The sequence below is a fragment of the Salmo trutta genome, chromosome 1, assembly GCF_901001165.1.
Source record: "Salmo trutta chromosome 1, fSalTru1.1, whole genome shotgun sequence".
NCBI lineage: Eukaryota > Metazoa > Chordata > Actinopteri > Salmoniformes > Salmonidae > Salmo > Salmo trutta.
In genome coordinates, this window is record NC_042957.1 from 2,718,257 (window position 1) to 2,733,362 (window position 15,106).

Sequence of the window (15,106 nt, forward strand, 5' to 3'; positions counted from 1 at the left end):
TCTCTCTCTCTCTCTCTGTCTCTCTCTCTCTCTCTCTGCTCTCTCTCTCTGTCTCTCTCTCTGTCTCTCTCTCTCTCTGTCTCTCTCTCTCTCTCTCTCTCTCTGTCTCTGTCTCTCTCTCTCTCTCTCTCTCTCTCTCTCTCTCTCTCTCTCTCTCTCTCTCTCTCTCTCTCTCTCTCTCCTCTCTTTGGCCTTCCTGATCCTCTCTCTCCTCTCTCAGCCCTTTAATTTCCCTGTTTCTTTCTTCTCCCCTGTTTCCTGTATCCTTCCCTGTTTCCTGTATCCTTCCCTGTTTCCTGTATCCTTCCCTGTTTCCTGTATCCTTCCCTGTTTCCTGTATCCTTCCCTGTTTCCTGTATCCTTCCCTGTTTCCTGTATCCTTCCCTGCTCCTCTTTGTCCCCTTCTCTCCATAATCATCTTCAACTGATTAACTACATCCCAAATGGCACCACATTCCCTTATTAGTGTCCTATGAGGCCTGGTCAAAAGTAGTGCACTGTGTACAGAGGTGAGGGTGTCATTTGGGATGGCAATCATTGTCTATAGTGTGTGTTTTTATAATTTAGCGGTTGTTATGTGTTTACATATCTCAGAGGTTACATGGTGGAGCTGTTTGGTTGCACAGTGGAAGACCCGGGGTTAGAGGTTAGAGGTCACAGCGGAACACAGGGGTTAAGGGTCAAGTCTCTAGAGACACACCACTTTTCCTCATACACACACCTCTGCTGTAACACACACGGATCCACGCAAACACACACACACACACACACACACACACAATTTCAACAAAAGCCTTGAACAAAATCAACAACAACAACACAAATTCCAACAGTATGACTAAATCAGGGGCACTGATTGGTCCGAGAGGATGAGAGAGACCCCTTAAGTGTATGAAGAATGGACAGTGAATGATGCCCGAAAGGTCGCTGCCTGCCTGCACGTTGAGTTCTGCCCATCATCAGTCTGGTTTACTGTTCGACTCCACATGCTCTTAGTACCCCACTTATCCAGCGGCCCATAATACCTGTTGTTTTGTCTCCACCGGTGGAGGATTTTGAGGGGGGAATCGGTGTGGAATGATGTCTGAAGCCGAACAGGGATTTGTGGGTTCCGGGGATCCCTGGTATCTATTACATCCAAGGGACAGAAGGCGCCAGCGGGCTCCCCCCCCCCCTCCCCCACGAGACCTCCCTGTCCTTGTTCTTCTATCCCATTAAGGGGCTATTCAGTGGTGCTGAAAATTCGCGAGGTTCTCCCTAAAGTCGGTGGATGAAATGACCCCCTATTCCCAGCATGCACTATTTTGGACCAGGGATTGGACGCATCCATAATCTGAAATGATTATCTATTATCAATCTATTATCGTATATATATCATGACGCTGTTGTGGAATGTAATGTAGACTACATATATGATCAGTAAGCAGGAAGCACCTGCTGTAGGCTATACAAGGGACATTTAGAGACCATGTATAGTTGTCCATAATGCAGGCATATGAACTTAAATGTAGCAATAGGCTACTGGTATAGTCTAATAATAATAATAATAATAATAATAATAACAACTATAATAATAATACATACAGAAATTAGCAAACTTTTAATTTCAATTCAGAATGATCGAAATGGCCTATTTTCCTATTTTAACGCAAAGCGGAAATAAGACAATATTTAATAACATAGGCCTTTGGTGATGTAACATGTATCGAATCCATTTTGAAAAGACTTGATTGATTTATAGTCCACAACATCTCCATATTGTAGTGGATATTTATTTTATAAACAGCCGAACCATTTAAAATAAAAAATAAAATCTTAGGTCACACCAAAAAAAGAATGAGTGTGTTTCGTTGAATGAATAGCATTCACGTAGACTACAGCTTAAATTATCCTCTATATTTATTCTTTAAACATCCCAATGGATAACGTTCAGTGATATCATTCTGGGACGTTTATATCTCTTAATGCTGAAATTGCAAATCATCGGTAAGGTCCCGTGTGGCTCAGCTGGTAGAGCATGGAGTTTACAACGCCAGGGTTGTGGGTTCGATTCCCACGGGGGACCAGTACAAAAATTTGTAAAAAATGAAATGTATGCATTCACTACTGTAAGTCTCTCTGGATAAGAGCGTCTGCTAAACGATGGACATGTAAAATGTAAGGCATGATTATTGAACTTTAAAGAGCAAGTGTTGGTGTAGTTGCGTGTATATGCTGCAGTGGTCTTTGTCCTGTATTTTTAAACTGATGTAAAGAACATATATGCTTCTTGCCGTCGGCTGTTTATAATAACTGTCCAAAAATAACACGTTATTACATGTTCAGCTAATACACGAGGCTTTATAGCATCCACTTGTAAAAGTTTCTGTTTGGAACTGTGTAGAATTGTTCATCCATCACTCCCCTCCTCCCTTCCCCCGGTGACTCGCTTAGCCTCGCGGTCACGCCCCCCCGGTCACAGAGATAAATGGTCAGTTTCGTAAGGGCGCATGCTTTTACAGTTAACTCCACATCCTCCGGTCCGTTATTCCGGTTCATGAACAGCCTGGGTCTCGAGGAGTAGGAGGACACACCGGCGAGCTCGCTCACCTCACGTCTCTAATCCGTCCTCGACGGTCCGTCCCGTGTTACACATGTTCTGCTGAGGACGCGCGCACCAACCGACAAAAACCGACCATGTCCACCGGGTCGCTTAGCGACGTTGACGACGAGCTCCTGGACGGCATCCTGAAGTTCGGCTCTTCCGGTAAAGACTCCGGTACGTCGAACGAGAGCACCGGGGAGAGTTCGAACTGCGAGGGCGGCTCGGCCAACGACAAATCAGCCCAGGGAAAGAAACGGAAAACAGGGTCCGGTAGGAAAACCGCGCTGAACGGCGTGGCGCACGATGGGGGCGGCAAGCAGCCGCAGAGGAACGCGGCCAACGCACGGGAGAGGGCAAGGATGCGAGTGCTATCCAAAGCGTTTTCCCGTTTGAAGACGACTTTACCGTGGGTCCCACCGGACACCAAGCTCTCCAAACTGGACACACTTCGCCTCGCCTCGAGCTACATAGCCCATCTACGGCAGATCCTCGCCAACGACAAATACGAGAACGGATTTATCCACCCGGTGAACCTGGTGAGAGACACACCTCAAATTAAAAAAAAATCTATCACATTTATTTTATACCGCCGTTGATTTCATTAAATGTAGACTTAACCCTTGTGTACATCAGCAATTTTCGCAAAGCGCTTTACAGATAGATTATTTAACCCAAACCCCAAAGAGCAATTTAACTACCACAGTGGCCTTGAGAAACTCCCTGAGCGTTAACATAAAATAAAAAGTCTCAGAGATACAGAAAGTCTACTAATAGTCTAAATTAATACAATTAAAAGTGATCCGAAATCTGGTCGTGAATGAAACAGATCAGTTGAGTTTGTGAAGGAGAATTCTTTACGCATGGCCATCTCTCTGTTTGGATGGTCCAGTTTATGGCTTAGTTAGTCTATGCAACTGGGGGGCGTTTTATTGTTTAGCCAAAAGCCCCTTTGTATGGCCTATATCATTCACACAATAATCATTCATATTCCCCGAGTTCATCATTTCCCAACAGGGCAGATTGTTTCCGTGTTGTTGATTGTTTCCGTGTTGTTTTAAACCTCTCACCATTAGTATATCCATGTTATAGGTTCATTAGATAGAGGAAAACATATCGAATATATATATACTATATATATATATATATATATATATATATATATATATATATATATATATATATATATATATATATATATATAGCTTATATTTTATTTATTCAATTACGTCTATTATTATGATGTTTAGAAGTCAGGTTTACTTGAAAGATGTCAAGGGGGGGAAAAATAAACCAAATGATTTGTGTGAAGTTGATTTCTTGACCCAGTCTAAACATGGATATGAGGATGAGGTTTAAAAATGCAATTGTGTATTAAAGAAAAACATTTGGCTTTTTTTTTGGGGGGGGGGGGTCAAAATTGTTATACCATTTTTGTTGTAATACGCAGTGAGTTGATTTGCGATCTCTCTCTCTCTCTCTCTCCTCTCTCTCTCTCTCTCTCTCTCTCTCTCTCTCCCTCCCTCTCTCTCTCTCTCTCTCTCTCTCTCTCTCTCTCTCTCTGTCTCTCTCTCTCTCTCTCTCTCTCCCCCTCTCTCTCTCTCTCTCTCTCTCTCTCTCTCTCTCTCTCTCTCTCTCTCTCTCCAGACGTGGCCCTTCATGGTCGCCGGGAAACCGGAGAATGATTTGAAAGAGATGCTCAACACCAGCCGGTTATGTGGAACCACCGCCTCGTGATGTAACGGACATGACGTTAACATTAACCGTCAAGGGATGGACATGATACATTTTTTGGGGACTTTTTTTTTTTTTACAGATGGACAGAAATGCACGTCATCTCTCCGAAACCGAATAATGAGTGGAAATACCGGGAGAGCGCGCGCTCTCTCACGCGTTCCCATACAGAGAAGCTGATTTTATATTTAAAGTGTTCACATGTTGCCTTTGCTGGTTCGAGGACATATTGTGTTTTGTATACGTTTTTATACTCTTAAAAATGCTTTAAAAAAAAACAAACAAACAAAAAACTTGGTCACACGAGTATTTGTTTTACCGGTGATGTTGTCGGTCACCGCGTTGGATGTGCACGTGAAAAAAATGTCTCAATATCCCATCTGAATAGACAGATTTTATGTAAATAAAATGTATTCATCGCATAATTTTCTTCCCCAATGTGCATTGTGTTGGAGTTGTACTAAGAGGAATTTAAATTCTACAGGACACCTTTTTGTTGTTACTGTAGGCTATTGGCTATTTTACTGCTAACCCCTGGATATTACCAATCCCTCAAAATCACAGCGCAAAACTCTACAAACGAGCACCGAGGGAGAGAAAAAAAAGTGTCCACAGGTCCAGGTTTATTTGTTTTTCTTTATCTCCAGAAGTAAACAATGGATAAAACCTACTAGACTATCTCGTTCAAAAAAACAAAAACAAAAAAGATATGGTTTGCGCCTTGGTTAGGGCCTGACTGTGTTTCCTTTTATACAATTATTCCAAGGTGGTTTCTTCCTTTTGACGTGAATAAATGTCGGTAATAGTGTCGCAAGAGAGTAGGTATGTAGGTATGTAAACGCGCGGCGCTTAATCCAGTTGCAGACGCCTTGTTTAATTCACGCGGGTTAATGACAGTACTGTTTACACTCGGAGGAGAGATATTTATGCAGCTAGCAGCTCACTCTGGCGCGTTAGGCAGGGAGGATAAACCCGGTCTGGGACAGCCCGGTGTCACTGTGCAGCTACATTACACACACACACACACACACACACACACACACACACACGCACGCACGCACACACACACACACACACGCACGCACGCACACACACACACACACACACACACGCACGCACGCACGCACGCACGCGCACACACACACACGCACGCACGGTCACTCCTGAGCTGCAAACACAGAGATTATTATAGGAGAGGAGAGGACAAGAGGAGACAAGAGGAGAGGAGGAGATGGTATAATAACAAGCCCCCACATCCATCTGTTAGTGTCATGTTATTGTAGTGTTCTGCAGGCGGGATGACCCACACATAGCCTCGCTGGGACAGATTGTATACAGTGCCTGCCGAAAGTATTCACATCACTTATACTTTTTCAAAATTCTGTTCTGTTTCAAAGTGGGATAAAAATTGATTTAACTGTAATATTTTTTTGTTGTTGTTGTCAAAGATCGACTCAAAATATGATGTAATATCAAAGTGGAATATTTTTTTTATTACATGTATATTTTTAATATTGGAAAATAAAAACACAAATATATTTGGATTAGACAATTATTAAATCGCCTGAGTCAATACATGTTATTATCACTTTTCTCAGTGATTACAGCTGTCAGCTGTCTTTCAGTCTCAAAGAGCTTTGCAAACCTGGATTGTACAATATTTACCCATTATTTATTTTTTTATTCTTCAAGCTCTATCAAGTTGGTTGTTGATCATTGCCAATGTCAAGTCTTGTCATAAATTTTCAAGCAGACTTAAATTAAAACCGTAACAAGGCCACTCAGGAACATTCAATTTCGTTTTAAGTAACTCCAGTGTATATTTGAGCTTACGTTTTTAGGTTTATTGTCCTGCTGAAAGATGGATTTGTCTCCCAGTGTCTGTTGGAAAGCTGAACTGAACCAGGTTTTATTCTGGGACTTTGTGAGTGCTAAACTCTATTCCTTTTCTTTTTTTTATCCTAAAAAACTCCAGAGTCCCTACTGATGACAAGCGTACCCATAACATGATGCAGCCACCACCATGCTACAACATTTGAAGAGTGGTACTCAGTGATGTGTTGTGTTGGATTTGCTCCTAATATAGATCTTTTTATTCAGGACAAAACGTGTCATTCTTTGCCACATTTTTTTTGCAGTATTACTTTAGTGCCTTGTTTCAAACTGGACACACATTTTGGAATATTTGTATTTTGTACAGGCTTCCTTCTATTCACTCTGTCATTTAGTTTAGTATTGTTGAGTAACTACAATGTTGTTGATCCATCCTCAGTTTTCTCCTATCACAGCCATTTAAATCTGCAACTGTTTTAAAGTCACCTTTGGCTTCATGGTGAAATCCCTGAGTGGTTTCCTTCCTCTCCGGCAACTGAGTTAGGAAGGACGCCTGTATCTTTGTAGTGACTGGGTGTATTGATACACCATCCGATGTGTAATTAATAACTTCACCACGCTCAAAGGGATATTCAATGTCTGCTACCAATAGGTGCCCTTCTTTGTGAGGCATTGGAAAACCTCCCTGGTCTTTGTGGTTGAATCTGTGCTGTGAAATTCACTTCTCGACTGAGGGGCCTTACAGATAATTGTGTGTGTTGGGTACAGAGATGTGGTAGTCATTCAAATATCATGTTAAACACTTATTATTGCACACAGAGTGAGTCCATGAAACGTATTTTTACTCCTGAACTTGTTCAGGCTTGTCATAACAAAGGGGTTGAATACTTATTGACTCAAGACATTTCAGTTTGACATTTTTTATTAATTTGTAAAAATGTCTAAAAACATGATTCCACTTTGAGATTACGGGGTTATTGTGTGTAAAAATAACAACAAAATGTGGAAAAAGTCAAAGGGTGTGAATACTTTCTGAAGACACAGGAAGTGTGTCTCAAATGACACCCTATTCCCTATATAGTCAACTACTTTAGACCAGAGCCCCTTAGCACCCTATTCCCTATATAGTGCACTACTGTTGACCAGGGCTCTATGGAACCCTATTCCCTATATAGTGCACTACTGTTGACCAGGGCTCTATGGAACCCTATTCCCTATATAGTGCACTACTTTAGACCAGAGCCCTATGGCACCCTATTCCCTATATAGTGCACTACTTTAGACCAGGGCCTGTGGCACTCCACTCCTTCCCCCCCTCCCCTCATGTCACCCCTACAGGACCACCGGGTAGAAAATAAACTTGGCCGACTCACACTCAGGCCGCAGCTGCACGGAGGAGCTGCCCACTCGGTCCTGAGAGAGAGAGATGGAGCAGGGGAGGAGAGAGGGGGAGGAGGAGAGGAGGTAGGTCATTAGTAAGATAGCAGGGGCCTGCGTTAGGGATTCCCATGCGCTGAGCGGCTGGTCTAGTTAATTGTTTTGTTGGACCACTGCCCAAATGGAGAAACAAAGAGAGAGAAAGGGAAAAATCTTTTTATTTTAGATGTTCCAGCGGTCAACCTGGACCCAGGGGAAGACTTAACATAGTAAATGTAAATATGCAAAACTACATTTAGTACAGTGCATTCGGAAAGTACTCAGACCCCTTCACTTTTTCCACATTTTGTTAAGTTACAGCCTTATTCTAAAATTGATTAAATTACAATCAATCAATCTACACACAATACTCCATGACAAAGTGAAAACAGGTTTGTAGAATTTTTTGGCAAATTTATTAAAAATAAAAACACAAAAACCTTATTTACTATTCAGACCCTTTGCTATGAGACCAGAAATTGATCTCAGGTGCATCCTGTTTCCATTGATCATCCATGAGTTGTTTCTAAAATTTCATTGGAGATTCATTCAGTTTGCTCTGACATTCAGTGCATGTCAGAGCAAAAACCAAGCCATGAGATAAAAGGAATTGTCCGTAGAGTTCAGAGACAGGATTGTGTCGAGGCACAAATCTGGGGAAACGTACCAAAATATTTCTGCAGCATTGAAGGTCTCCAAGAGCGCAGTGTCCTCCATCATTCTTAATGGAAGAAGTTTGGAACCACCAGGACTCTTCCTGGAGCTGGCCGCCCGGTTAAACTGAGCAATCAAGGGAGAAGGGTCTTGGTCAGGGAGGTGACCAAGAACCCGATGGTCACTCTGACAGAGCTCTAGCGTTCATCTGTGGAGATGGGAGAACCTTCCATGAGGGCAACCATCTCTGCAGCACTCCACCAATCAGGCCTTTATTGTAGAGTGGCCAGATGGAAGCCACTCCTCAGTAAAAGGCACATGACAGCCCGCTTGGAGTTTGCCAAAAGGCACCTAAAGGACTCTCAGACCATGAGAAACAAGATTCTCTGGTCGGATGAAACCAAGATTGAACTCTTTGGCCTGAATGCCAAGCGTCATGTCTGGAGGAAACCTGGCATCATCTCTACGGTGAAGCATGGTGGTGGCAGCAGCATGCTGTGGGGATGTTTTTCAGTGGCATGGTCTGGAAGATTAGTCAGGATAGAGGGAAAGATGAACGGAGCAAAGTACAGAGATTCTTGATGAAAACCTTCTCCAGAGCGCTCAGGACCTCAGTCTGGGGCGAAGGTTCACCTTCCAACAGGACAACGACCCTAAGCACACAGCCAAGACAACGTAGGAGTAGCTTCAGGACAAGTCTCTGAATATCCTTCCAAGTACTGAGTAAAGGGTTTGAATACTTATGTATATGTGATATTTCAGTTTTTTTATGTTTAATACATTTGCTAAAATTCAAAAAATCTGTTTTTGTCATTATGGGTATTGTGATGTCATTATGGGGTATTGTGATGTCATTATGATGTATTGTGATGTCATAATGGGGTATTGGGATGTCATTATGGGGTATTGTGTGTAGATTGATGAGGGAATACATTTTTTTTAGAATAAGGCTGTAACGTAACAATATGTGGAAAAAGTCAAAAGGTCTGAATACTTTCCAAATGCAGTGTACTAAATATAGTATGCATATTTACATTTACTATGTTAAGTCTTCCCCAGAGTCCAGGTTGACCACTGGAACATCTAAAATAAAAATATTTTTCCTTTTCTCTCTCTCTGTTTTCTCCAAAAAGTCAAGTGGTCTGAATACTCTCTGAAAGCACTGTATTTGTTTCATATGGTATGTATTAATATGTTATGAATTGCAATTTGTACAAAATGTTATGTATTTTGTATTTTGCAAATAATGTCATATGTTACGAATTCCAATTTGTTGTGGGCTAGGTGGTTAATGCTAACGATAGTGAGGCTATCCATATTACCAAACCATTCAATTGCTAGGCAATTCATATTACCAAACCATTCAATAGCTAGGCAATCCATATTACCAAACCATTCAATAGCTAGGCTATCCATATTACCAAACCATTCAATCGTTAGACTATCCCATATTACCAAACCGTTCAATAGCTAGGCTATCCATATTACCAAACCATTCAATAGCTAGACTATCCATATTACCAAACCATTCAATAGCTAGGCTTTCCATATTACCAAACCACTCAATAGTTAGGCTTTCCATATTACCAAACCACTCAATAGTTAGGCTTTCCATATTACCAAACCACTCAATAGTTAGGCTTTCCATATTACCAAACCATTCAATAGCTAGGCTATCCATATTACCAAACCATTCAATAGCTAGGCTATCCATATTACCAAACCATTCAATAGCTAGACTATCCATATTACCAAACCATTCAATAGCTAGGCTTTCCATATTACCAAACCATTCAATAGCTAGGCTATCCATATTACCAAACCATTCAATAGCTAGGCTATCCATATTACCGGAGCTTCATCTTATTCTTTTTATATCCATGGCGGATTCAAGGAAGAATTCATGGAAGATGCAAAAACTTTGGAGATAACAATAGATGGCAAAGTCAAAGATACTGGTTTCCCCTATCCATCTGTGCCAGAGGGTTTCCTACATGCTTTTGACAAATCCAGCTCCTGAACCAGCCATAGCCTAGCCAGCTGGCTAATCTTTTGAACATTGTATAGCAACAACACATAACATTAGCTAGATAAGGTTAGCATGCTAGCTAGCTACCCTGACAGCTGTCAGTGTCATACTTGTTGTTATTTTCCACTACACAACGTTCCCACGCCCCAATTCATGTATTAGCAGCCTGTGTTATTCTTCGGAGGTGGAACGAGAACTTCTGCTATAGGACAGGAATTATGTCGAAATAGGGACCACAATGCCCTCTGGTAGGGGGCTTTAGAGCAAAATTCCTACAATTCTACACATTTTTGCCATGACTTCTGCCATGAAAAATATAATTTCTGAATGAGAATGACAAACAAAATCAATGGGGGCTGATTGGAGGTCAGGTCCCCTTGGGCACGTGGCCTGCATGCCTGGTCAGTATTTGGCCATGATTTCGACAAGTTCAGATAGCTGACTAGACTAATTACCAATTAAAACATGGACATGGCTAATTGTTAGCTAATTGACTCACTGGCATAACATGAGAACCTGCTGATGGACAACCACATTTTGAAATTGCACTTGGTGTATTTTACAAATCTTACTCTCAATAGTAAATTGAGACCCCAACTTTTTTTGGGGGTGGGGGGGAGGGGGAGTAAGCTTCCTGTTAGCGTCCTGGGGACCCTTATGTCGCACAAGTAAACATCAATGACCACATATATGTTTTCTACTTTATCAAACAATAACTGTATTTAAAGCTAAAAAAATATCTTGGTTAATGGTCACATGTACAGGGTAAATAATATTGTCAATAACCTGTAACTTTGATCGCATTTTACCCCCTGTCTTTTGACTGCATGCTCCTCTCGCTGAATTTACAAGATGTTTTCAGCTTTAAATCTCACCGATTATTAGCCTAAAAGTACAACGCCTCTCCCCCATGTGACCTATATGTTGTGTCTATGTACTGACATGTATGTGTAACTGATAGATACACAAACATTACATGTTCATGTTTTTACATGTACAGTACCAGTCAATAGTTTGGACAAATCTACTCATTTCAGAGTTTGGCTTTATTTTTACTATTGTGTGCAAATCTGTCATCAAGGCAAAGGGACTTTGAAGAATCTAACATCTAAAATATATTTTAATTTGTTTAACACTTTTTTTGTTTACTACATGATTCCATATGTGTTATTTAATAGTTTTGATGTCTTCACTATTATTTGGGGTGGAAGGTAGCCTAGTGGTTAGAGCATTGGACTAGTAACCAAAAATTTGCAAGATCAAATCCCCGAGCTGACAAGGTAAATATCTGTCGTTCTCCCCCTGAACAAGGCAGTTAGCCCACTGTTCCTAGGCTGTCATTAAAAATAGAATTTGTTCTTAACTGACTTGGCTAGTAAAATAAATAAAAATTCTGCAATGTAGAAATTTGTAAAAATAAAGAAACCATTGAATGAGTTGGTGTCCAAGTTTTTGACTGGTACTTTATGTGAATAGTCAAGTCTTTTGTCTGTAACATCTTGTTCGACTAGTTTGAACAATTCTTTTTCACTTGAAAATTGTTCGAACATTGTTGTTTGACTAGCTTTCGCCATTGAGGTTGGCTAATGGCGATCCCAATTAATCAAATCAAATATCTCTGCGCACCTCAGAACAATCAGAACGGATTAATAACTTCTCCAATCTTTTTGGCCCTATAACAAAGAACAAAACAGCAAAAACATATACATGATCAAATACACATCTTAGAATCAACTATTAAAGACTACCAGAACCCATTGGATTCTCCAATTACCTTGAATGAACTACAGGACAAAATACAAAGCCTTCAACCCAAAAAGGCCTGTGGTGTTGACGGTATCCTAAATGAATAAAATATACAGACCACAAATTTCAATTGGCTATACTTAACATCTTCCTCATCTTCCTCATCTTCCTCATCTTCCCTAATATTTGGAACAAAGTACTGATCACAAAAAAGTCTAGACATATTTGACCCCAATTAGTACCATGGGATATGCGTCAACAGAAACCTTGGGAAAATCCAATCAAATGTCAAATTGGCTTTTTACCAAATTACTGTACGACAGACCACGTATTCACCCTGCAAACCTTAATATAGAAATAAACAAACAAAAACAAAGTCTTCTCATGCTTTGTTGATTTAAAAAAATATATTTTGACTCAATTTGGCATGAGGGTCTGCTATACAAATTGATGGAAAGTGGTGTTGGGGGAAAAACATATGACAATGTAAAATCCATGTACATAAACAACAAGTGCATGGTTCAAATAGGCAAAAAACACACCTTTCTTTCCACAGAATCTGAAGTCAAATGTCTACTGTTTGCTGATGATCTGGTGCTTCTGTCACCAACCAAGGAGGGCCTACAGCGGCAGCTAGATCTTCAGCACAGATTCTGTCAGACCTGGGCCCTGACAGTAAATCTCAGTAAGATAAAAATAATGGTGTTCCAAAAAAAGTCCTGTTGCCTGGACCACGAATACAAATTGCCCTAGAGCACACAAAAAACGATACATACCTCAGCCTAAACATCAGAGCCACAGGTAACTTCCACAAATTTGTGAACGATCTGAAAGACAAGGCAAGAAGGGCCTTCTATGCCATCAAAAGGTATATACAGTTGAAGTTGGAAGTTTACATACACTTAGGTTGGAGTCATTAAAACTCATTTTTCAACCACTCCACAAATTTCTTGTTTTGGCAAGTCGGTTAGGACATCTACTTTGTGCATGATACAAGTCATTTTTCCAACAATTGTTTAGAGACAAATTATTTCACTTATAAATCACTGTGTCACAATTCCAGTGGGTCAGAAGTTTAAATAAACTAAGTTGACTGTGCCTTTAAACAGCTTGGACAATTCCAGAAATTATGTCATGGCTTTAGAAGCTTCTGATAGGCTAATTGACATGAGTTAATTGGAGGTGTACCTGTGGATGTATTTCAAGTCCTGCCTTCAAACTCAGTGCCTCTTTGCTTGACATCATGGGAAAATAAAAATAAATCAGCCAAGACCTCAGAAAAAACCTCCACAAGGTCTACAATTTCCAACGGCTGAAGGTACCACGTTCATCTGTACAAACAATAGTACACAAGTATAAACACCATGGGACCACGCAGCCGTCATACCACTCAGGAAGGAGACACGTTCTGTCTCCTGGAGATAAACGTACTTTGGTGTGAAAAGTGCAAATCAATCCCAGAACAACAGCAAAGGACCTTGTGAAGATGCTGGAGGAAACAGGTACAAAGTATCTATAGCCACAGTAAAACGAGTCCTATATCGACATGACCTGAAAGGCCGCTGAGCAAGGAAGAAGCCACTGCTCCAAAACCTCCATAAAAAAGCCAGACTACGGTTTGCAACTGCACATGTGGACAAAGACTGTACTTTTTGGAGAAATGTCTTCTGGTCTGATGAAACAAAAATAGAACTGTTTGGTCATAATGACCATCATTGTGTTTGGAGGACAAAGGGGGAGGCTTGCAAGCCAAAGAACACCATCCCAACCGTGAAGCACGGGGGTGCTTAGCTGCAGGAGGGACTGTTGCACTTCACAAAATAGATGGCATCATGAGGTAGGAAAATGATGTGGATATATTAAAGCAACATCTCAAGACATCAGTCAGGAAGTTAAAGCTTGGTCGCAAATGGGTCTTTCAAATGGACAATGACCCCAAGCATAATTCCAAAGTTGTGGCAAAATGACTTAAGGACAACAAAGTCAAGGTATTGGAATGGCCATCACAAAGCCCTGACCTCAATCCCATAGAAAATATGTAGGCAGAACTGAAAAAAGCGTGTGTGAGCAAGGAGGCCTACAAACCTGACGCAGTTACACCAGCTGTGTCAGGAGGAATGGGCCAAAATTCACCCAACTTATTGTGGGAAGCTTGTGGAAGGCTACCTGAAACATTTGACCCAAGTGAAACAATTTAAAGGCAATGCTACCAAATACTAAGTGAGTGTATGTAAACTTCTGACCCACTGGGAATGTGATGAAAGAAATAAAAGCTGAAATAAATCATTCTCGCTACTATTATTCTGACATTTCACATTCTTAAAATAAAGTGTTGATCCTAACTGACCTAAGACAGGGACTTTTAACTAGGATTAAATGTCAGTAATTGTGAGAAACTGAGTTTAAATGTATTTGGCTAATGAGTATGTAAACTTCAGACTTCAAATGTACGTACATACATTATTTCCCCTTTTGTACTTTAACTATTTGCACAATGTTACAACACTTTATATAGCCATTGCATTTCACATTTGAAATGTCTCTATTCCTTTCGAACTTTTATGAGTGTAATGATTAATATTCATTTTATATAGTTTTTTTTCACTTCATTTATTGTCTATTTCACTTGCTTTGTAAACATATGTTTTCCTTGCCAATAAACCCCTTGAATTTAATTTTGAGAGAGAGAGAGCGAGAGAGAGAGCGAGAGAGAGCGAGAGAGAGAGAGCGAGAGAGAGAGAGCGAGAGAAAGAGAGAGAGAGAGAGACAGAGAGAGACAGAGAGAGAGAGAGAGGATAGGGAGGTCAAGGATTTCAGAGCCACCGAGCAGCTTGATCTAATAGATTAAACATGAAAGTAAATCCGAATATCCAAATTTGCATGATATGTTAAGTTTGGCAATATCAAAAGTATAGTGGTTGGTCAGGGTGGACGGGTGTATAATGAGAACGTTTAGTAACCCAAAGGTTGCATGTTTGAATCTTATCACAGACAACTTTCGCATTTTATCTAATTAGCAACTTGTAACTGCTGACTACTTTTTCAGCTACTTTGCAACTACTTACCCTAACCTGAAACCATTCACCTAAATCCTAACCCTAAACTTAACCCTA

The 15,106-nt window shown here is 40.7% G+C and overlaps 1 protein-coding gene across 1 annotated transcript; it reads left to right on the forward strand.

The window, feature by feature from the left end:
- The first annotated feature begins 2,471 nt into the window (after nucleotides 1-2,471).
- tcf21 (transcription factor 21) lies at nucleotides 2,472-5,008 on the forward strand. The gene is made up of 2 exons (XM_029691160.1): nucleotides 2,472-3,120; nucleotides 4,229-5,008. Exons 1-2 carry the CDS (start codon nucleotides 2,677-2,679, stop codon nucleotides 4,316-4,318), a joined length of 534 nt encoding a protein of 177 aa, XP_029547020.1. The 5' UTR covers nucleotides 2,472-2,676; the 3' UTR covers nucleotides 4,319-5,008.
- The last annotated feature ends 10,098 nt before the right edge of the window (nucleotides 5,009-15,106 follow it).